At 39.5% G+C, this 24,774-nt stretch overlaps 1 protein-coding gene across 4 annotated transcripts in view; it reads right to left on the reverse strand.

The window, feature by feature from the left end:
- The window catches only part of nphp4 (nephronophthisis 4), a 151,033-nt gene that overhangs the window by 44,236 nt on the left and 82,023 nt on the right, over nt 1-24,774 (reverse strand). For all 4 annotated transcript variants that reach the window (XM_069527117.1, XM_069527119.1, XM_020088675.2 and 1 more), the window contains 5 exons: nt 22,168-22,220; nt 12,412-12,549; nt 6,902-7,059; nt 4,407-4,598; nt 208-395 (listed from right to left, as the gene is read on the reverse strand). In XM_069527117.1, coding sequence (XP_069383218.1) covers nt 208-395; nt 4,407-4,598; nt 6,902-7,059; nt 12,412-12,549; nt 22,168-22,220 — 729 coding nt within the window. The remainder of the gene's footprint in view (nt 1-207; nt 396-4,406; nt 4,599-6,901; nt 7,060-12,411; nt 12,550-22,167; nt 22,221-24,774) is intronic.

The raw sequence follows: 24,774 nt of genomic DNA on the forward strand, positions 1-24,774 counted from the left end.
GAGCTCCTCTGGATAATATCTCTTTTCCCTTCCCCTTATTTGATTATCAGATAAAAGCTAAAATTAGAGAAGAAAAAATCTTTAAAAAGTTCACGGAACCTGTTTCATTGTTTCATTCACCACAAATGTTTATATGGGCGATGGAGGGCGAACTCTCCAATTCAAAGAGGAAATGAAGAGTATTGTTTTGCAGCAGTGGATGCTTACCAGAGTTGACAGTTCCATCTCTGTTGATGGAGGCCAGGACACATGGAAGTGGATCACAAGGTTTGTGTTGAACCTTGTCACTGTTCAGCAGTTTGAGCTTCTGTGATGTGACTGGTGGGAAGCGATAGAACTGGAATGTGAAGTGGATGTTGTCCGGCCAGTCAGGACCAACACCCGGCGTTGGTATCCTGCCAAAAAGATGGAGGTAAATGATTATTCAGACTATTATGATATAATAAAGAGAATAATCATTTCTAAATGATACAGAAATACAGCATGTGAGTGAACGAACAAGTGACTGATTTACTGTCCTGAATGTTATCAATGAAAACCTAACTGTGATTTTTTATGACAAAATCTATGCGACAAGTGAAGCAAAATGCACATTTGAAAATGAATGTGTGAAAATGTCATTAAAACCTGGGAGGGTAAGTCACTTTTCAGATAATGATTTACCGCAGACACTTCCAGGAAAGTAAAAAATCAAATATGCATTTCTTTCACGTCCTTGCAGAGCTGGTAATTCAGCTTTATAGCTACTTAAAAGTGAAACCCTATAATCAAAATGTGGATTAGAAATTAAAGGGGTAAATCACACCCTAAAAAATCACTTTAATTTGTACTGCTCATTGAAAAGGTGAAAAGTACGCACTGCACCAATGCAGATTATAACTGGATCGCTTGACTCCTTCTTCAAAACGAAACCAGCATGAAAACTTGTTATTAAATCTGTAGATAAAATAATCATATTTGTTTGTGCAAAAAGAAAATACATATGTTTTTTTTCTCACATTTTTATTTGTTTACTATGACTCCTATGGAGAATAAGATGTGTCTGTGATGATGAGAACCTGCTGGTGTTGTGTTCTCCTGTTCACACAAACACCACCTACTGTGTGTGATTTCACACACACACACACACACACACACACACACACACACAAGGCCCTCAAAAAGCCACAGTGAGCCTGAAAGCACTTGATACTGGCACTGAAAACACTGACTAAAGAGCGACTTTCAGAAAGATCCTCTTTCTGTTGCTGTCTGATGAATATATAAGTAATCAGCAGGCAGGGGATGCTGGGAGGCTCCTCATGACCACGAGCAGGCCGTCAGAGCTGGAGATTTCAAAGTTGGATCTTATAAGTGCGACATGTGACCTCCCAGTCGATCACACGCTCCGATATTCCACTATTAAAGATTCTCCCATGCCCCATCTTCACAGAGGTTTCGACATCAATATTCATTCTGTAAACAGACAAGATTGATAATTATGGCGCCCAGATGAGAGGCCTATCCACGGGCGCTCCACTTGCTTAAGTAGTGCTGCTGCTGCTGCTGCTGCTGAAGCCCCTGCCTGCCATACCTGTTTGTCATAATTATGAGCCAAACCTAACCCCTCTCTGCAGAGAGCCACATAGATTCCCAGTCTATGCTCAAGTGTTTAGTTTCAGGTTGCCTGAAGGTGGCCTTGACAAAAGAACCGGGGAATCAGATTAAGATTTCATAACATTTAAGTGAAAATCCATACTTTCTGATATTAAAATATCTGTGTTGTTTCATTGTCTCCAAATGAGAATACAGGAGTGTGGCAACTTACCCAGAGGCTTTCAATATTTGTTGTTATAATCTTACAATATAACTCGGTTTTTACTACCAAACATCCTTCAAACTGGCCTATAGAAACAAAGATTTAATTTAATTGTCAGCCTGTTTGGAATAAACAAGATTGTGATGCTATGTTGGGGAAAGCTGGAAGTAGGAGACACGTCATTACTAATCAATGTGCTGCTCAAGGTGGGGAAAAAATGAAAACATTGATAGCTCAATCAGGAGGTCAGAGTCTAAACTATGAGGGAAGATTAAATCTGAAATTTTGTTTTAACAACCTGTCTGACAGATGCTCTTTCCTCCGTCTGATTTATATTTTTTGGAGATGTCAACATATCCACAACCAGGACTATCCTGTAAGAGGCTCAAATATAGTAGAGGCATCTGTCAAACTAAAAAGTTCACTTCAGGTAAGTTTTAAGGTCTTTGCACACAAACTCAGTATTTTCTTTCTTTCTTCTTCGTTTAAATGAAATATGAAATAAACATTTTCTCCATTAGCCCTGCTTTGTGCCGTTCAGGATCAACTGGATATCATACTGGACACCTGACATCCTGTAATAGACCTGAAAACGACCTCTAAGGATTGGATGGACCCAGTAGTTTACTTTTCATCCTCACTGCTCAACTCAATTTTATCTCTTGCTGCAAAATGTCATCCCAATTAGAATAATACAACTATTGGACTCTGTATGTAAGGTTTCTGTGCATGGCGATTCTTTTTGGATAACAGATTTTAAAAAATGCATATGAGAAATCCAGACTTGGTGTGCACAGAGAACATTAACACTTTTGTGAGTCTGATGAATGTTACCTTAAAACACCTCAATGTAATGATAACAAGTAATTCAATGATGTCACCTTGGATTCTGCAAAATCTTTCACTTAAACCTTAACATTGTACTCACTCAAAAAATAATCATCACATAAATTGTCAATAAAACTTTAAGATATTTGCAGCCCAACGCATTTTCTAAATGTCTTTAGAAAGGACCTGGATGTATCTGCAATATTCTTACTGAAGCATGCACAAGAGATTGAATCTATTTGAATTTACACAATGGTGTGGTTTCTAGAAATTCAAATCAACAAGTCTCGGAAGTTTCGAGCAGCCTGGGGTAAGAAATAGATTTACCCTTTAATTGAAATGTATTAATTCTTACTGATCTATCTATTTAGCTGTGGCACTGAGAGAAGCATTATTATCCCGTCATCCCATGTCCTGAACAAATCAATAGAGTTGAGTCTGTGCACAGGAAATGGCAGTTTGGTGGTGGGTCTATGATGAACAAGACATATGTGGATTGGGTTTATCAAACTGCTGACAGTGCTGATGACAAGATAGAAGGACACAAAGAGTGGTATGTTTTGTGCCCATCCATCAGGAGCCCCCCTCCACTGTCAGCCCCTGACAAAGGGGATGCTGGCTCCAGGCTTTTTGTGATGAGCCCCTGACGGGAAATGTGAATATGTGTTATTCTTAAATTGTGAGCATACATGTGTGTGTGTGTGTGTGAGTTTATGGGTATACACTTGACATGAGAGTAGAGGATGAATCGCAGTACTTTAAGCCTAGTTTAAGTGCATTGAAATATTGCCAGCAGTTCAAAGCTGTACAGTTCAAAGCCATGCCTGCAGTATAAAAACAAAACAAGAGAATCTAGACGTAGGATGGGTAGGTGATGTCCTTGGTGGTCAAACACAATACATGAATGATGTAACTATTTCTGTAAACAGTGGGAGGAGACCGAACTTGAACCCTGTGGAATTGCCCGCTTTTCTGATTGAATTAATCGTAAAATGTGAAATGATCTTCGCCTAAATGACAAGTGCATTCACATTGCTGGTCTAAAAAGTGAAACTGGTCAAATCCTTATTTGGCAGCATTGCCTCCAACAAATTCTTCCTGTGGCCGAAGGTCACATAGAATGTCTGGTGTGGACAGCTCTCTTCCATCACCCCCTACTGAGCTCCAGCCAGTGGAGAGCCACTCTGACATTATCCTACAAGTTACCTTGATGTTGAGCTGTCCAGACCCAGAGGCTACAAACAGCCTCAAATCTTGATGCTCCCACCACCATACTTCACCTCTGGGATGATGTTTGAATGTAGGTATGCAGTTCCATTTTACATTTTACTCCATACACATAAAGTGCTGCATGTTCTACCCAAACAATTCAACTGCAGGATTATCAGCCCACTGATCATTCTGCCTTGGTAATCATTTTAGCTGGACGCCAAATAATAGGAAGAGCAGCCAAACGACTACATACTTTCAGTAAGGCTGACTGTGGACTGATGATTATCTATTTAAAGTGTTTTGATCATAAATCCAGGTTTCGCTAAACCTCACTTACTTTTTCTTGCCACTATGAAAAGCGAGTAAATAAGTGAATAGTAAGATGGTGTAAGTCAAGGACCGCTCTCTTTCACTTACAACACAAAAACTGCAACATTTCTGGAAATACAAATGTTTATATTTACAGTTACACTTGATGTAATATGTCGTGGCAAAAAAGCCAAATTTAATCTGCTGCAACCAGTCACTAATTACACTGGATCGCATGGGACCCAGCTGCAGGGCTCACCTGGTAAACGCCAGAAACTGAAACACCAGCAGGTTTCCTTGTAGAAGGTCCGTCTCTTCGTGCTGGGGGTCGAAGGGCACCGGCTCTGTGGGGTCCAGGACTTCTGCCACCTGCCCGCTATGGTCCACAATCTCAGGGAAGCCAGCGGAGTAGAGGTGGGCGAGGGAGCTCCTGGAGCTGACTGAAGAGGAACTGCAGAAGAAGGGCAACATTTTAGGTAAAAGTCCTGACTCCTTAGAGCACATCAGTGATTCGCTGAGCTGAAAAGACTTCCGTGAATGCTGCCGCTGATGCTTTACCAGCAGCAGGAGGTAATGTGTTTAGTCTGCTGCACCAGCCTCACATGGGTGATTTGCGGTTGTAAATGAGGCAGAAAGAATGTTTGGAAGTGGAATGCCTGGCTGTTTTATCATTTGAGACCTAGCACAATTTATCTTGGATGTGTATGTTTTTAGAAACCCTTCAATTTACTCACTTCATCCTGCATGTCAGACTGAACCTGAATTTCCATATCCGGCTGGACTTCACAAAAATGCAGTGAAACAATGATTCTGCAGCATGAGGATGTCAGCAGTATCTGTCAAGCAGCAGCAGCACAAGAACACATGCAGGGGAGAGAGAACGGCTGCCAAAGTGTTCCCTCAGGATTTTCTAGTATAATTGGCATTTACCTCTAATCATAGCAGCCACCTGTTTTTCTGCAACTATGGTAACATTCATAACTTGTACTTTCAGCACTGACACCCAACACTGCGCTGTGATAAACACAGTGCACAGATGGCTGGCAAAAGTGCATGCACAGAAAAATTATATTGAAATTGCCTGTGTCCAGTTGGTAAACAGTCGAGCCCACAGCGTCAAATTTGTGAAACGATGAAGCCTCGATCAAGCTAATTAAGGCAACAATGGTAAAGAAGGGAGCTGATTGGGTTTTCCTCTGCGGCTGTGTCAATTTCATGCTTTCCCTCTCTTCCTGAACGCTCAGAGTTATTGCTTAATTTAGCCCCAGTGGATTAATATTCAAGCCATCGTTTCAAAGGGGGCTCAATCAGATATGCACAACAACTTCAATTAAACTTCTTTAGACTTCATTGTTCTTCCCAGAGAAGTGGGTCACTCCACACCGAAAACAGTCAAAAAGATGTTTTGGCTCCGAGTGAAGAGGCAGAGATGTTTCAGCTCACTGAACTGAACAGCACTGCGTCTGGATCCAAACTCTGGGACTGGGAAACTGTTTTGTTGCCAGCTGCTTATTGACAGACTCTGTACAAATGCAATGCCTTGTTTCCGAGTTACTGTGCCCATTATTTGCACGGTGTTCATTCCCCTGTGGTGATGCACCTCAGCAGACCTGGCTGCATTACCTCTGCCAGTATGATATCCTCTCTAATCTCTATTATTAGCTGCATGTAAATGGGGGAGCTTGTTTCATTGCATCCTTTTGCAATAAATCATATCCAAAAAAACCTAGCCCCCTGCAGATGGATTTAACAATGAATTTTTACACGGACAAACAATCCCAAGGCCATTATCTAAAGTGGGATGTAAAGGCTGACAAAATGATTTCTTTAAATTGGCTTTGAGCGGAATTATCCAACTTACTGACAACACTGCTGTACAACCCTGTGCACACATGCTGCCAATTAGTGAGCAGATCGATATCCCTCTATGGCACGACAGTGCTTCATTATCATAATAGTGTGGTAATGAAGCACTGTAGTAGTGTTCACATCGAGATACTGGACCAGATATAAGAGTTACAAGTTAAAAGGATTCTTTAAAGTGGCTTTATTCAAGAATGTCTCCAATCAAACACACCATGCTGTAATGGAGAGGTTCATGAGAACAGAACATGCAGTGGGGTAAAGATCACAGAGAATACAACTAGGAGAAAAAGTGGAAAATGCCAACTTGAAAGCCTCATATATTGAAGGCTGGTGGCTAAATTGAGCTGGATTCCCATGTCGTTGCTGACCAACAGTTCCACCCAAGTCAGTTTTCAGCTGATGGATTTTCAAGGTTAACCATTGCATCATCTATCTATTATATTGGCCGGTGCTTAAGGCTTCACAACAGCTGGCTTCTTTATTGCAATTCAAATTACACAGCTGATGCCAACACCAACATACATGGGGAGGTGTTTCCCTTTCTCCTACAGGTTCAGAGGGAGGTTGTAGCGTCAATGTCAGAGAGAAGAATGGTCCCAGATACTGGATTTAGTTTCGTTTATACAAATAAATTAACATGAGTAATGATTATTCATGACTACATGTTTAAGTCATTAATATCCAGCATGTTTAAATGTGTAGAGCAAAATCAAATTATAGGTAATGTGTTACAAATAAACAACAGCATTTGGCATTTTATTCTTATTTTCATAATTTATTTTACTATTTATATTCTGCAACAATACATTAATGTTTTGCTTTTTAACCTGATCAGATTTGTTCATGACCTTCGACCTTGACCTTGGAAGACAGACAGGAAGGACTCACCCAGGCACATTCATTCCCAGAGTGATGACAGGGGCGTGGAAAGGGGCGAAAGGCAGCTCCTCAAGTTGGTCTCCTTCACTCTGAGCTGAAGCTAACACATCTCCCTCACGCTGAAGGTCCATTTCCAGGTGGGCAATGTTGCTGACAGCTGAGCAGGCCTAAAACAACATGGGATGATAGAGATGCAGAAAACGATCAGTCAATCAGTCGTGGAAGACAAATGAGAAGACATAATGTGAAAACAGAATAAAGAAATTCAGCTGATGATGAAATGCACATAAAAAAAGATTTTATTTTTATTTTTTCACAACAAAGCAGGACACTGTGATTTGTGTTCTCTACACTCCCATTCTGCTGTTTATGTCCACCAGGGGTCACTTAGCAGACTGCCCACCATCCTCTTTCATATTAAGAGGCATTAACAGAATCAGTGCATCCAATGCCTCTATCAAGTTAAATAAGAGAGTTATTGACAATGACAAATATATTAACAGCCTGATTTAAAGAAAGAAAATACAAAGAATATTTTGCATTTTATGTATTTCTTTTGGTAGCACTTCACTCATCAGATTCAGGAAATTTGTAGATTTTTCCAGGGAAGTCTCCCCAACAAAAAAACCCAAATAATTACATAATCATAGAAAAACCTGATTAAGACAATAAGACACTGCCAAGTTAACATAGATGTCTGATTATCTTACCCCTCTTAAGGTTATACTGGGAATAACCAATATTAAAATTAAGACGTGGAGTATTCCCACCTTGATAACATAGATGTATACATCTTCCCATGCCATTATACCATCCTGTTCGTGTCTGACATCATAATCAGACTCTGTTCTGTAACATGTTCATTTACTAACTCATGTAAACATCATGATCGAAATATCATCTTATTTTAGAATTTGGTCAATAGTCAGAATATCTGTCCATATAAACATAGTCAGTCTGATTATTATACAATAGCTCTCTTGTAACCCTTATTATATTATTTGATTAATTTTGTATCGGTCCTTCTTTTTCTTTCTTTCTTTCTTTCTTCATTTCAATGATTGCTTGAAATTTAATTTTTTATTTTATTTTGTAAAGCATTTTTTAACTTTGTTATTATTAATGTGTATGTTGTGAAACATAAATGTCCCTTCCACTAATACTGATAGGAATAATAACAACAACTGTGGTCGTTTCTAATTTACACAATGTGCCACGGACAGCATATTTCTCATTTGAATTTAGATAAAAACAAACAGTAGACTGTATTAACAACACCAAGTGATGAGGCTGAGTAACTTATTATTTGTATTAATTTAGAGAAGGCCTTGCATTTAATCTGCAATTCAGTCCCTGACATTCTCATGTTTTGCATTTGCTCTCTACTTCAGTTTATCAGCTATGCAGGAAAAGAAAAACAGTTAATGTCCCTGGATCAATGTGACACATATGTATAGCAGAAGCGGTATTAGCACGGATAATTAGCTAAGAAAAGCTAATTGTCATTTTCCAGTGAAGTATTTTTTTCTTCTGGTCTTTGATACATGTGAATGGGTCAGAGGACACGCACGGCTGTACATTATTGAGCTCTCCATCAAACATGCTGGTAATAACCTCGACCAAAGTCACACGTCTGCATGGATACAACATTCATGTCCATGTTCCTCCTCTGATCAAACAGCCTATGATATAATACCTTAAGAGGACACCAATGCATGCTATAGAAGTCTTACCCCTTTTAAAAGGCTCACAGTAATGGCCTTATACTGTACCTGAACCTGCTGCTGTCAGGCCTACACTGTGCAATGGAATATGAATAACTACCTCTTATAGGCAGGTATGTTCAGGTCAGGGACAAGGACAAATTCAAGTTTCAACAATAAATTCTGTGAAGTGATATAATGGCACAATATATGCAAAGAGAATGTCACAGAAACTCGCTTACAGTATCTTAACTGAAACTGTGTTTTTCACTGAAACTTCATGAAGCCAGATATTCAGGTGTATCAGCCTCTGTTGTCCTCAAAAGTATAGAATCCTTTTTATTGTCATTGCACAGTGTACAACCATTTCTCATTTCATTTACACTTGTGTCAGGGATATGACAAATATTTCTAAATTTAAACAATAATACTAAAATACACTATGTTCTACCGGATGTTATAGATATATATCAAACTGATAAATTATTCCAACAGATTTTCTGCAACAACGAGTCAGTCATATGTTGTGCATCTAACAGTTGTTATCTCCAGTAAGCCTGATCCACACTTCCTGGATTAATTCTGCAATATGATTCACAGCCTAAACTATATGGATTACGGGAGAAACCCATTAAAGCCTCTGCTGTCTAGTTAGAATATGAACAAAGTCCGTCTTAGCTGTTCTGAGGCAGAAAAGCAGGTGGACTGGCCAGGAAAGCTCTGACACAGCACCTACACTGTGATAACAAATGGGAATTAATAAAAGCCAATAATACAAATCAAATTAAAAAACCCATGACAGCATGGATAAGTGGGACAGTGAATTTCTGGACAAGGGAAAAACTACTTATACTGAATTACAGTAACTGTAAGGATGGTTAAATTCCTAGAAAATTAAGTTAAAGGCAGAATATAAATGCCCAAACATCCAGGCTCCTGGACTCGTTTGGTCCAGAGTGCAAAGAGCTGTCCAAATGCCCAATGCATCATGGGGCCTCAAGCAGTCATTCTGCCATGGTGTGCGGAGCAAACTATCACAGTGAAGTGGGTTATAAGAACAACAGAGAAGCTCGACCTATTTTCCAGTCCTTACCTAGTGATGAGTTCTCAGTAATAACTAAAACAATTCAATTGTGGTTACAAGCAACATTAATTTTCATGGCAGGCTGGCTGTGTTCACTCATACTGACATGTATACAATTCCAGAAAACAAAACGCTGCTTCACACTGATTGGTGCCAATTGAGGTAATTTGGAAATCTGATAAGGTGCATAAGGATTTAAGAATCCCAGGCACGTTTAACTGGGATCATATATTATATTCTGGACTGGGAACAACCTGGGATACCCCTGAGAAAGATAGTAGAAGTGAGAAGGATATCTGGGTTTACTTTGCTAAGCCAGCTACCAGCACAACGACCCAGGACAAAATGCTGGATAGATGGACACATAATATCAAACTACTAAAAAATACCAAAAATATCCACTCAATCTGTCTGTGGAGCTCATATCTCCAGAACCATTGATCTTCACTGCAAAAGTGTGGTGTTCTATTTGGTACAATTCGTACATTAATAATTATTAATACACTTTTGACCAACAGTTGACCAGCGCTCTGCAGCAGTGGTGGATGGGATTAAGCAACCATAATGTTGATGCTATGACATAATGAGACAGGCAGTCGGTCTTTAGTACAGGTCACTTTTACAGTTTAAGAAACAAAGCTGCCTCCAACATTTAACACAGGCCAAGCAAACCGCCAATTCCAAACTGGTATTTTAAGAATGGTCACTGCACTCATTACCATAAAGCATGACAACACAAACAAAATCTGTGATTACAGTCAATGTATCTCACCAAAAACTCATTGTGAATATCAAACAACAACTAATACAGTATGTTAAGTCCATTTCAGGTTTTAACTTTTAAGTTTTCATCACACCATGTGTGTTCTTGATCACACATTACCAATATGGATTCCCTTTTGAAACCCTCTAATACTCGCAGAGGGATTACAGGGTCAGGGCCTCTACATTAGTTGTATCCATGGCAACGGTTAATGCATATACTCCCGTCTCCGACTGCATTTTCTTGATGCACAACCCAGTGGCCACATAGAGTTGGAGTAATGATTGAACTCACACCTCACAGCAGGTATGATGGACAAGGGTCGACATTGAGAAGTGGAATGAAAAAAGGCAACAGACTTCTCTTGCACTGAAAGAAAAACAGTCTGCAGCACCATCCAAGGCTTTAGCTTATGACAGAACTGAAGCCATTTTACAGGCTGCCACACAAATTCATACACGGCTAAAACACAAGCAATATGTGATTGTGCTTTCTTCATCAAAGACACACGTGTATATCATCTAAGAAGGTGCAAACTGACTTTGATGAGCAGACAAAAGATTCAGCGTTAATCCAAGAATTACATCAGATTTCCTCTCCATTCTGTGAGATTATTTTCCCAAATATATGCATCTTTGTGGGTGAACATGATGTAAATTAGCAAAGACAAGATGGTTTTCAAAGGCAAAATGACCGTCTGCTGATTCCCAGCAGCAAACACCTACAGCTGGGGGGGCACCGGTTACCCTCACATCATTTCAGGAAATTATTCAGCAGAGTTATTAAAATCCGCACAGTATTGCTGACTATCTCATTTCTGCTATCCCCTGGCAACAATGAGAGAACTTTGTTCAGATGCATGAAGCTTGTTAGCAAGCGGAGCCAGCCAGATGTATTCTCAGACATTATTCCCATTATCATTTATACTTCATTGGGATCTATTAGATAAAAGATACATTAGCTAAAGTTGTGTACATTCATTTTAACTTCCTTGGAGCGTTATGTGTGATTAGGTGTGGATAAGTTCTACAAAAGGTCCAATACATTAATTAATATACATTAAAAAACATTTCAAAACTGGGGTTGGTACACAAAAAAGTGGAAGAAATAAATGTGGAAGATAAAGGATACATCATTAATAATGATGGGGAGTGGGTACATATGCAGGAACATATTTTCCCAAAAGGCAAAACACAAGGTTATGCAGGATATTCGATACTGTAATAAAACTGAAGTCCCATTTGTAAAAAGATTTAAAAAGTTTATTCAAAGAATAGTGTTTCGTTTGATTATAAAGATGAAAAGAGATTGTGTGCCGGAGATTAGTTTAGAGGTGTGTGTGTGTGTGGGTGTGTGTGTCTGCGTGTGTGTGCGTGTGTGTGTCTGTGTGTGTGTGTGTGTGTGTGTGTGTGTCTGAGAGAGAATGAGTCAAGGATTTTGTACAATGTATCTGTGATGTTTTATTTGAATGTGGAGCGACACAGTGGTGCAGTGGTTCTGGTTTTGAACCTGATCCGTCCACACAATGATCTGTGAGGACTTTGCATGTTACCCCTCTGTCTGCCTGTGTTTTCTGGGTACTCCAGATTCCTCACACCATCCAAACATATGCAGAATAATTAACTACGTGTGGATGTTTGTCTCTGTATGTTGTGTCCTGTAACAGATTGGTGAACTGTTCAGAGTGTCCCCTGCCTATCATCCAATAACAGCATGGAATGGCTCCAGCTCACCCCCAAAGAAATACTGTAAATGGTATTGGCATATAATGGATGGATGAATTTGAATGTCTACCCTGTGTGAATATTCATCTATGACTCTTGTGTGTGTGTGTGTGTGTGTGTGTGTGTGTGTGTGTGTGTGTGTGTGTGTGTGTGCGTGAGCGTGTGTGCGTGCGTGTGTGTGTGTGTGTGTGTGCGTGAGCGTGTGTGTGTGTGTGTGCGTGAGCATACGGGGGTGGAAATCTTACGACATGTGACAGCTGGTGGGCTGATGCCAACGGGGAAGGATGGAGCAGAGAAGGAAACGACTGTTGCCACGGCAACGCCGAGCTGGAGTGGCTGATGGTCGGGTAGCGTGATGTAGCTGCCAGCTGAGACAGTGAGAGCTGCGAAGAAACAATACAAATGACTTGCTGTTATTATTATGATTATGAACAACAGGGCTCAGGAATATACTTTACACCAGAAAGACATATGTGCTGTCTCAAATGACAGCAACAGACCATTACACTGCCTTGGCACTCAGAAGCCCCTGTCGCTCTGCCCGCTTCTCCACCCACCATCTTTCAACACTGTCATCCCCCCCGTAGACTTTTGACTGCTAACAAAAGAAAATGTTGCTCTGATTTGAGAGTTGCTGCTGCTGTTGTTCTTTATCGTCGTCTTAGGGTTAGGGTTCAACCGAGGCAACAGTAATATCAATTGCTACTGATCTTCACATTTTATTAGCAGTGAAATATAATGTAAAAACAGCTGAGCATCTTAGCTCCTTCAATTAAACAGTACAGTAAACAAGGTTAAGGTCCGTCCAGCTTGAAAGGAAAGCTGTACTGACAGTGACAAGACTTTTGAGACTCTCTTCCAAGAAAAATGACAGCATCAGTCATTTCAGCAGCTTTGCCTTTACAATGTGAAACTGACTTGACAGTTACTGTGATTCGCTATAGCTGATATAGTATATAACGTCTCCAAGCTAAAGCAGCAATTTTTCCATGTGTCTGCCTAATGACTAGAATTCTTAAAAGTAATTTAAAAAAAAATGAATGTTTCCATAAATTCTTGTAATCTTCCATGTTTTCTACCATTTATCAAGTTTTGATAAGCAGAGGTAACACAGTAAGTGAAGGAGGGTCAAGAAGCATTCCAAACTCTATATGATATATTATTCGATGGGTGTGCTGCAAGGTTTCTTCCCAGATGGATGTCCATGGGGTCGCATCGAGGAGGCATCTTGGTCAGATGCCCAAACCACATCTATTGGCTCTCAGCACAGAGCTGAGCTTCCTGTGAGCCCTTCACCTCATCCCCAAGGAGAGGAAGCCCAGGAAGAGTGAAAATGGCTAACCAAATGTTCCCTTGACTTTTCATCGACAAAACTACATTTTATCTCATTAGAGTGTGAAAAATGTGGACGAAGTTCTTAAGAGAACTCACTTCCACTTGAGAAAGTTCCCCCAGTAAAACCAGAAATCTATTTTGTAGGAAATCTTTTTCTGCTGCAGGGCAATAAATAATTTAAGCCAATAACTTGCAATGCAACTCTTCTGCTCTTGTATTAAGTATCACAAATAAACAGGAGGCATAAAACTTTCTCTGCAGTTTTTTGTTTTAACCAGGAATGCCTGGTTCTGTGTTAGATGTGAGATCAATCAGCAACAGAACATTAGTTTGATTATTCTAAATTTGGCCAAGCAGAGTTTTTTTGTTACATAACAAAGCTACACTGTAAAAAAACAATACTGTAGGACTAAACCTGTGGCAAATATTCCTTTATAATCTGATTGTGTCTTTCAGTTGGACTCATCTAATAGTCTGTTTGTAACTGTTATTGATTCTGCTCTTGTCAAAACAAATGGTTCTCAGGAATAAATGATGATACTGCATTGAACTATACTGAGCAGTGAAAGACCAGATGTTCACTCATCTATTGATCTGTTGGACAGGCATACACTCACTGGTTCTACCATGCTTGGGAGGACATTGCATTGATTTACATTCATTCCATTTGAGCAAATAATGGATCAAACTGATATATCCGTTTACCCCATCCTTATGATATGAACCAATAAAATTTATCTTGTTTACTATAAGCCTGGCTACAGACGAATCATGATGATCTTAAAACCTTGAAGCTCAAATTTAAGAATCAGCATCATTTTTATTCCTTATCAGCTTTTTGTGAATCTTCATGAGAGATATATGATGTGTACACTGTTTGAAATATTTAAAAAGAAAACTCCACTCCATTGTTTTTGACTGCAAGATTTCATCAAATATAATAATTATAGCTGTCTCATAAGTAAAATTGCTGACATGTCCCTTCCTCAGAAAGAACGTTTGGCTCCACAGTATTTGTCTGTAATGCTGTGATGTAATGGAACCAGGCCAAACAGCCACAAGAGGAATCATGACCATAAAACATTTTGATTCAGAGCAATATTAGAACAAGGAAAACAGGCACATCCCATGAACATGTGAAATATTTCCATGGTAACAGCAAACTCCACCAAACAGAGACGTCACTATTACATGTAAGGATTGTCCGTAGTGTAATACTTCACATCAGCTACGGGAATAAAAATATTTTTTCTTAAAACTCAGTTGCTATCATACAGACTTGTGGCTTCTATACAGGAGCATATGACATTGTGGTAAATCAACCTTGGGTGGTTTCAATTTTATGGCTGATAATCTAAATCTCTGTTCAGAAAATGAATGGGATATTTACTTTCGGAACCACACTGTTAAACTCTATTAAGGGAAAGTTGTAGCAAGGATACCCAGCTAACAGCGCAGATATGTTCCATAGACTCAGAGCATGAACATTTGCATCCTTCCTTCCTCTGAAAGTGGTCACTTATTTGCAACTTGTAACTAACAAATGTTACACATGTTAAAGGAAGAAGGTACTATAGTTTGAGACCCTAATAGGTTTAACAACTTCTTTCACTTTCTTGTGTGGACTCTCTTTTGCTAGGTGTCTGCAGGGTACCACAGTTTTGTCTCATATGCTCTAAAGTTATTTACAGAGTTTGAGATTATTCCAGCTAAATCAAACCCAATTTTTATGGTACTATTTTTTTCTTAAGAAACCATTATATAAATCTACATTCAGTAATTTCATGTACAATAAAGTAGTTTTCAGTGTTAGTGGTAGATGTATGTCATACAGTTACTGCTTTGCTAATGGAAATACGTAATACATCCTACTGTTGGTGCTCCATATTAAGTGTTTAGAGGGTAACTGCGCTTCACCAAAGAATCATTACCCCCCAGCTACCCCCCAGTCCCTCTTCAGAAGTTGTCTAGATAGGACAACAGTCTTTTCAGAGTTTGAAATCTTGCAGAGACTAATGGAAAAAGAAGGAGCAGAAACCTTGAGTTGTTAAGAACTGCATCAAATTCTCAGTAAGGTGTTGAAAACTACTCAAACATGAGTGCAGCAAAAAATCAGAGGTGTGGTTACTCATGACATTAAAGAAAAAGGCAAATTATTTGCTAACTTCTTTATTTAAACATCGTGAGCTTGTTTGGCTGGACTGTAAACATACATACATACATTAGGTCTTATTAGCTGCTGTGTTTGATGATTTTTTAAACAATCGAACACCGATATGTTTCTTGAACAGCTGAGACAACTGAACGTTAAGGAACAGATTTGAGTGTCTGACTTCATAACACACGGCCACAATCAGTGCAGCCATCCTCATTTGGGCATTCCACAGCCATTTACCTTATGAGTGAGGTGAAGGCACCACCCTAAAATGAACTGTCTTGGCCGATAGGATTAGTCACAATGTCCTCACAAGTATGGCTAATCCTTATCACATTTTACACACACACACACACACACACACACACACACACACACACACGATGTCACATTGAGTCACCCTGTTCTGCATCCAGAGGGTGTGAAAGACACCAGACTCTCTCTACATGAGAGAACCTTAGATTCACACACACGCACACGCGCACACACACACGCACACACACACACACACACACACACACACACACACACACACACACACACACACACACACACACACACACACACGAAGAACATTCGTAGAGTGAGGCAATTAGCTGTGGCATTGCTGTGGCTGCCAATGTTCTTAACTCAGCCTGTTTGCCCTGACAGGCAAGCAGATCATCTGTTCACATTCTGGCTTCATGGGACCTTCATGTGTGTGTGTGTGTGTGTGTGTGTGTGTGTGTGTGTGTGTGTGTGTGTGTGTGTGTGTGTGCGCGCGCCCAACTACGTTTTTTTTCCTCTCTGTTTTTGAGGTTTGTTTTGATGTCAGTTTGAAAATTTGGCATAGAGTCAAGCTCCATCACGTGTCTCAAAGAAAGAAAGAAAGTGGGGGGGAATGTAGGGATTATTGGAATGAAATATTAAGAATCAGGGCTGGAGGAGTCAAGCACATAAAAGAGGAAAATATAAGAGATGCATGAGAAAGGGGGCGTACCAAGTCAAAGTGTGAAGAATGACAGTTGGATGCGAGTAAGGATGAGTGATAAGTGTGTCAGTGTAAATGAACAATGGGACACCATAATAAGATGCACAAATTATCTCTCAAAATGTTTTAGATACAAACTTACATAGTTGAGGATTTTAAAACGAACATATAAAGATGTTGACATGGTTGTGTTAAAAAGAAACCACTGATATATATGTTATGGCATTGCACAGAAGTAAGGACATTATTGGAAGGATTTAAAAATATGCTGAGTTCTATAATAAATGAAGATGTATCAGTATTCCCAGAATTATGGCTGCTGGGAAATAAAAAGGATGGTTTAAGATTTGTAGTATCATTTGATAATGTTGGCATTCCTATCTGTAAAAAGAACCATACTTAATAAGTGAGGAAACTGTTTTTGTTTAAATAAACGGCTGAAGGACTTCATAGAACTAAGAATAATGGATAGCACAGCCTCAGCCCTGCAGGAGCATTACAGAGACAGTGATTTAGAAAGGCCAAGGGCACTTATAAAAGAATATATCAATAATAGACATTTGGTTTCAGGCTCTGCTTTATGTTGATGAAGGACTGATTGATGTGGTGTACTTCAAGCAAGTAACTAATTATATTTGACTGTATATATTTTGTCTGCGACCTCAGGCGTACTGTCTTTGCGTTGAATAGTCATGCTGTTTGTATCTGTTCTTCGTCTTGTCTATTTGTGAACAAAAATGAAAAAAAAAAAAAAATGATTTGACAAAACTAGACGACAAAGTGCCCACACTGATGTAACAAAGGACTTATCCCCTGATAGTCACTATGGTAGTGGAAGTGGTAGAGCTGTAACCTGAAAGGCTGATATCAACTACACCAGCAGAAGCCTGGCAATTACAGATAAATCAATTCATGCAATTTAAATAAATCTCTTTTTCATAGCTCACATCAATACTTTATGTCAGCAGTTATTAAATGTACAATATGTAACCTCAGCCATTAGAGCACTCTCACTCAAATCAATAACAAAATACCTAGTTTGATGATGTTAGGATTTTCTTAATTTTCATTCTATTTAATAAATCTTAATTTATTCGAGTAATCTTTTATTTTATCTCTTTTCAACAGAGAACTGAAAACAAGAGACATTCATGACCAGCAAAAATACAACACAACAAAGAGTTAATCAATAAAAGCACGCAACATGCATTTGATTCCCACAATTACAAAAACATATTTTCTCTGGGTTTGAACACTGCAGGAAACATTTTATATAATGTAAGTCTACAAAATATATCAGGTAGGAATTCTTACATATCATATCCTGAGCATGACAATTTAAAAATCACATTTAAATAAATCACATTCTTATTTTTTGGCATAATGATTTGCACACAGCACTAAAGGCTGGAGTGCTAACATTGTCATAAAAAGTTTAAAAACCCCGGATCTGAGGAAATGAACTACTGTGTGAAAAAGAGCTGCAGATATTATGTCTGACTGAGCCAGTACCAGCTGCCAGACCTCTGCCAGCAGCTAAATAAAACATGGCTTCACCTCCGGCCCGCGGACTACAAGACCACCTGGGTCAACAGAACATGAGCACGACCCTGAAACACGACCGCGGCTCCATGCGAGAAATCATCATCAACAGGGGTAAACAAACTCAGCTGTGCTCCAAAATGCCGGCTATAAATAGTGCAGGATCCTTAGCATTCCGCACCGCGGCAAACTGAGTGTCAAGGATCAATAATTTATGCGAGCAAGACAAAGTTGTCGGATCCAACAATGCCTACAGACAGAGCCGGAGCATACGGCTTGTTTACAGAGAGATTTCAGAGAAGGATGTCATTGATTAATCAGCATTTGACAGCCATGTTGAAGAGAGGAGATGAAAAATTTTGTTGAACAGGAAAAATCATTTTAGCATTGAAACAAGAATATTTTGGTGGCAGTATGTGTGAACGGGGAGACAGAGACAGGGAGAAACACAGAGACTTCATTTGTGAATTTTGAAGCAACACTTGAGTTGTGGTGGTTTGAAGGGTGGCTGCCAACAGCAGTGGCATGGCTTCACACAGTGTTTTCTGTTCCACTTCTTTATGCACAGGCTTGGATGGTCTTCAGATATCTATGTTGTGCACACCAAGTAGCCAAATAACTAATGATGCTGCTCTACACACATATTTATTGTGGATATAAAACGTACATTTGCCCAGTTTTTATACCTGCCTAAATAATATGACCAGTCAACGCAAATAAAAGTGCTAAGTAGAACTAAAGAGGGTTCTTTGAATAAGAATGGTTGTTAATGAATTACAAAGAACCCATGAAAAATTGTTGAGTCAAAAAAGGGTTCCTCAGACGTTAACCATTATGTCTGAGAGCTTAACTTCTGGCCCCTGTTAGATTATGCTTGCAAACTTCACAATAGAATCTATACTGTGCAAACAGAATAATAATAATAATTCAAGTTTCCATGATGATGATTTCATATTCAAAGTGCTCTTATGCTGTAATTGCCACATTTGGCTACAGTGATCACTGTTTTTGCAGAAAAAAAACCCCTTTAGAAACAGCTCATTAAATTGGCAGTGTTTTAAGCCTCATGTTGTGTGTAGAGTAATTGCTTCTTTAGGGAAAATGCACATGAACTTTGACCCTTGGAAATAGGATACAAGCATCTACTAATTTGCAGAGTGAAAATGGAAATGTAACTGAAAACTCCCATTTGTCATGTTTGCTTGTTTATATGAATGTATCCTGTCTGGTAGAGCAGCTGTTTAGGGAATTACAAGGTGATAAAAACTCATGCGTGTACATGCAGAGTGTTATATCCAATTCAGCACCGCCGTCCTCTAATCTCTTCCCCTAAGAGCTGCCCAGTATGAACAACAGTGGTCTCTTGTTAGCCACTGGGAGCTGCCCAATTGCCCGCTTCCACTGCCCTCGCTCCTTAATCAAAACGAGGGTCGATTTGTGGAGTTCATGGGTGCAGCGCTCCCACAGCTCCCAGCCCCTGTTGGTTCAATTTAAAATGAGTTGACGATATAGGCCGCGGCTCTTTTTGGCCCAGGGAGCTCACACTGCAACCGAACTGATCTGTCTCCTCCTCCGCTCAGTGACTCCATGCTACTATGTTTGCATGTGTGAATGTGTGTTTGTTTGTGTGTGTGTGTGTGTGTGTGTGCCCTCATCCTGAGCAAGAGCGGTATCCATCACAACTTCACCTCCACTGAGGCTGAGGGAAGATGGTAGCGCCCTGTAGTTTCGCTCAGCCAGGACAGAGACACACAGCAACACACACAGTTGGTGTTTCAGACACTGGATGATTGTATTTTACTAAGAATAGGATATGAGATAGTCATCCTCTCCCACATCGATGTGATGGATGGATGATGTTGGAGTAAAATGTATGAAAAAGCGGAGGATTTGAACAGTATTATATCAGCTCCCTGTGGGAAGCCTCTGTCACATTAGCAATAACTGATGCTAAAGTGACATTTAATCTGATGTGATGCAAATAGGAGTGATTATCATCATCTGAATTACTTCTCCCTTTTACGTGTTCCGTGATTGACATACACAGACATTTTGTTGTCTTTCACCAGGAATAACATTTGCAGCAGACGCACACCCACACATTTTCATCTTCCCTTCACCAAGCCAGCAGCAGACATTTTCAGCTGCAGAATATTTTCAGAGACCCAATCCAGCTGGAATCTCCTTAAAGTTAAATATACTAAAATATACGTATAAGCATGCCTCCTTACATTCATGCCTCCTAATCACATAAATGTTCAGGGATCTGGGACGGATAATATATATATTGTTTTCTTTTAAACTTACAGGCTGTGCTGTGATCTTTATTTTCAAACAACAGCACAAATGATTTGTCCAGATTTTTTTTTTTGTCTAGAGAACATGAGCAACATAAAGAACTGATCTCGTCGACAGGCGAGTGCTTGTGCTGTATGTGTGTGCAAACGCGGCTCTGGGCTAGGAAGTTATCAGAGGACATTTAGGCTAAAAACATGGTGTAAATGTCTTGAAATTGAGTGGCAGGGCCTGTGGACACTTGGATGACACCACAGGAGCAGTATGGAGGCATTATATGTTTTTCCTGTTGTTTTTTTATGTTTGAAGAAGTGATCAGCATTTACGTGAAACTCCCTGACCCCATGAATGCTCCTGACAAACAAAAACACTGCATATTTCTAACAAATTATGCTTCCAAAACAAATAGCCTTCTGCATTTCATACAAGTACAAAAAAGTAGATCAAAATAGTGTAAAAAAATTAATGTTACATGTAAAAAAAGTACAAAATAAATATATCCCATTTAGAAAAACATATCTTTCTCTTAATCATCTATATATCAGCTAAATTTTTGTTTTCACAGGAACGAGATGTGAGACATTTGAAGTTTCACGTTATATAAGCATACAGACCCCGAGGCCTATTTGAATACTGATTACTATGCAGTGTATTTCTGCATATACAGAAAGACTCTAAATGTAGATGTATAGATGAACTGAAATATCAGCCTTGTTTACAGATGTAGAAGGCAGCTATTTTCAGCAAAAAGACCAAAAAAACATATATAACGCTGTAGGCTGCTGCCAAGCTTAAAAAGAGGAGTCAGAGAAGGTGAATATGGAATTTACAGAAACATGAATTGTGTATATGGACAACTGTTCGTCAGCCATAGTGCTGCCAAGTGGCCAGAAGAGAAAAATCCATCAGCTCAGCTTTGAACGACAGCTGATTAGAACAGGTGATTGACTATGGATCGGTTCAGTGACACACATGGAAGATGGAGCTGAGCGATGACCCTGAGTGAACCCACTCATGGTTATTAAAGGCTCATTAAAGGTTGTTAAGTTGTTTCTAAAGCATGTTTTATCTTATTTGTTGAAATCCTTTCAAGGTTCAGTGTGTAGAATTTAGTGACATCTAGTGGTGAAGTTGCATGTTGCAGCCTAATACCCTTCACCTCACCTTCCCCTTCCAAACATGAAGGAGGAGCTGTGGTAGCTTCAATTGTCGTAAAAACTCAAAAGGTTTAGTTTGTCCAGTCTAGACTACTGAAAAAAACATGGTGGCCTCCGTAGAGAGGACCCCCTCCCAATGTAAATATAAAGTATTTTAATATAAAAGGCCCATTCTAGGGTAAAGAAAACAATTTGTACAATTTAGATGATGTAACAGGAAGGGATTATATTATATTCAATTTCTGCCAATAGATCCCTTTCACCTAAATCTTACACACTGGACCTTTACACACCAGACAGCCATCAATAAATGTATCAATGGCCTTCACAAGCATAGACGCTAACCAGATGTTTGCAAGCGAATCACGGAAACGTCGGCATCTAGCAGTTGTTAGTTGCTCTTGTTAGCTTTTGCCAACCCTCGCTTTTAGTATGAAAACAAAAGGCATCTAAAATGCTGATGTAGAGTTGAATGGAGCTTGAAAGAGCACTAGCTGCTTTTGGGCTTAGGGTTTAATTGCGTCGAGTAGGTGACAATGTGTCTTACCCTTGGGCCTTGAGGAGATTCTGGAGAAGAAGCTGTTGCAATGAGTTTTTGACCTGAAAAACACAAACAAGACAAATTATAAAGACAAAGTACAAACAGTGGATCCATCTTGTTGAGCCAGTAAAGTCAAACTCCTTTGTGTGGTTTATTGTTGAGGTCTTCATCTGCATGTCACTTGACTATGTACAAACAACTCCAGTTCAATGTTTAACAAGCTCTGTTAACAACATCATCATCTCCTCCTCATGGACCTTCCACACAGCTCCTGTCAGCACTGTTGATTTTATTCTGTTCACGTCACATATTTGATGGAATATTAGTTTGAGAGGAGGAATGGAAGTTGATAGTAAATTGTCATCTTTTCTTATTGCTTCCCTGATGATTGGATTTTAAATCAGATGATATATACAAAGCTATAAAGTTACTGTAACTACGTGCATTGAATAATAAAAAAGCTTCACTGGGACACCAAAACTTATTTAAAATGACGAACAAATCTATCCAATTTCCCACAGATCAGGAGGCCACGTTGGATCTTGATGTCTCACTGAGTTTTAAATCCAACAATGCTTCCTGAGTTTTTGGGTGGTAGCCATGGAAATACTGAAATGAAAGACTTTCCAGTATCTCTTTGTCCTCGTCTCCCACTCTTTCTCGCTCTCTGTGCTGGGCTCGACTGGCCTTTTGGAAATTGCTTCAGTTGCCCGGGGTGTCTTACTGTAGCTCCCATCTGTTCCGACTACATGTACACAGGGTGGACACAGTGCCGTGCTGGCTGGCTCTGTGGCACAAATGTGCTCTGGCAGACACCCCCACTACTCCCCTGACAGCAATTTTGATTTTAGGGCTTTTACATTCTCGCGGCTTTACGTCTTCAGCTGATGGAAAATATGTTACACCTCATTACCTGTACTGACGTGCAATCGGCTGTTTATCCGTGATCGATGAGAGGCCTTCTCGACAGATGAGCAAACTAACAGATGTATAAGAGGTGGAAACGAGCACCTATACATGCACAAGACTGAGGGATGATACATTTAAATATGTAAAAATGATGCATCATCAAAATTCATTAATGAGCATCTGTGTCAAAAAAGCAAGCTCCGTACTTTCAGCCTCTCAGCTTATCATTAGAAACAGAGAGTGATCTGTGATGGTCACGTAAACAGCAGGGGATTATGTAGTTAATTAATGATTAATGAAAATGCATGGACCTGGGGAGAATTCCACCAGTTTAAGTGTAAGATGCATTGATGTCCATCATGAATAACTTAAGAGGTTCACTCTGAGAATGCAGGAATGGTAACGTGTCTTGTTGCTTTTTAACAAATGACTGACTCAAAGGTTGTGAAATGCAGTGAGCTCTTCCCACGGTAATGAATATGCATGCAGCAAAAACATGAATTACATAATTCTGACTGGCCAACTTTATTAATATGCTATCTGCAATGGAAAATAGAACATTTGCAGGCATATCAATGTGCCCCCCCCCCCCCCCACACACACACACACACACACAGAGTTACAATCTCAGAAAAACAAAGTCTAAGATGCGATTCAGAAATCAAAGAATGACATAGATTCATGACATCATCCTCCTCTGAACACTGGCCCAAATCATTTGGGCTTCGCGGGCGATCCTCAGAGGACACTCGAGCGCTGATTAAAATATCATTAACAGACTTTGCAAAAGGCCTTCTCCAGACCCCCGTGAAGTAGGCCCTGATCCACACAAAGATAAGTTCTCAGCATCGTTAGGAGGAAAATCATAGAGGATGCAACCAGGGTCCACTCCAGTTGTGGCTGTGTGTGGTGTTAACAGCACTTTTAATCATTTTGCTGAGAGCCAGAGCAAATAAGCAGTGTGGGTTCCAAAAAGAGAAGCAGCACATCATTTACCTTTGAGTGTGAGTGGGATGTGAAACATCTAATCAGAACTTTGTCTCAGAGCGAGGCTTCTTTAAAGCTGCAGGTTCAGGAGTTATTTTTGCTAGGATGTCATGAAACGGTCATGCTCAACTGGGAACGACTGAATAAAAAAGCTTCAAAATTTGGCAGAAATATAAGGAGAACACATTTTTTTATTCACATTGCTAATCACTGCACTGAACAACCAATATATGTGTAATATAAGCTGCTGTTTGATGCTGTTCTACAATAATAAGAACTATGCTTTATTTCTCCAAAACAACGCCAACAACTCTTGGGTTGTCACATCTCTGATTTTGTGGAGATCTGGAGGAATTTGAAAAGAAGCACCTCATTCTACAGCAGTCAGAAGAAAACACAGACTGTAAACACAACCAAAATTATTTGGGAGACAAAAAAGAAGATTGGGACCTAAACTGCTCTTTGTAGACATCCATCAGGATTGACATTCTGACTTTACTTTGATAGAGATACTGAATAATATCCAAGACAGATACTTCCTATCACAAACTAAAATTAAAAACTGAAAGTATCTCTTTTACTATTTACATTCAAAAGTACATTTTATGTAAATAATGGATGCATTCTTTTCAGGCTAAAGTTCCTCTCTTCGAGCAGACAGTAGCATGATGGCATCACGTCAAGCTTGTTCAAGATCAAGATGCCCTAATGGACAGC

Source organism: Paralichthys olivaceus, chromosome 6 (assembly GCF_024713975.1).
Source record: "Paralichthys olivaceus isolate ysfri-2021 chromosome 6, ASM2471397v2, whole genome shotgun sequence".
Taxonomy (NCBI): domain Eukaryota; kingdom Metazoa; phylum Chordata; class Actinopteri; order Pleuronectiformes; family Paralichthyidae; genus Paralichthys; species Paralichthys olivaceus.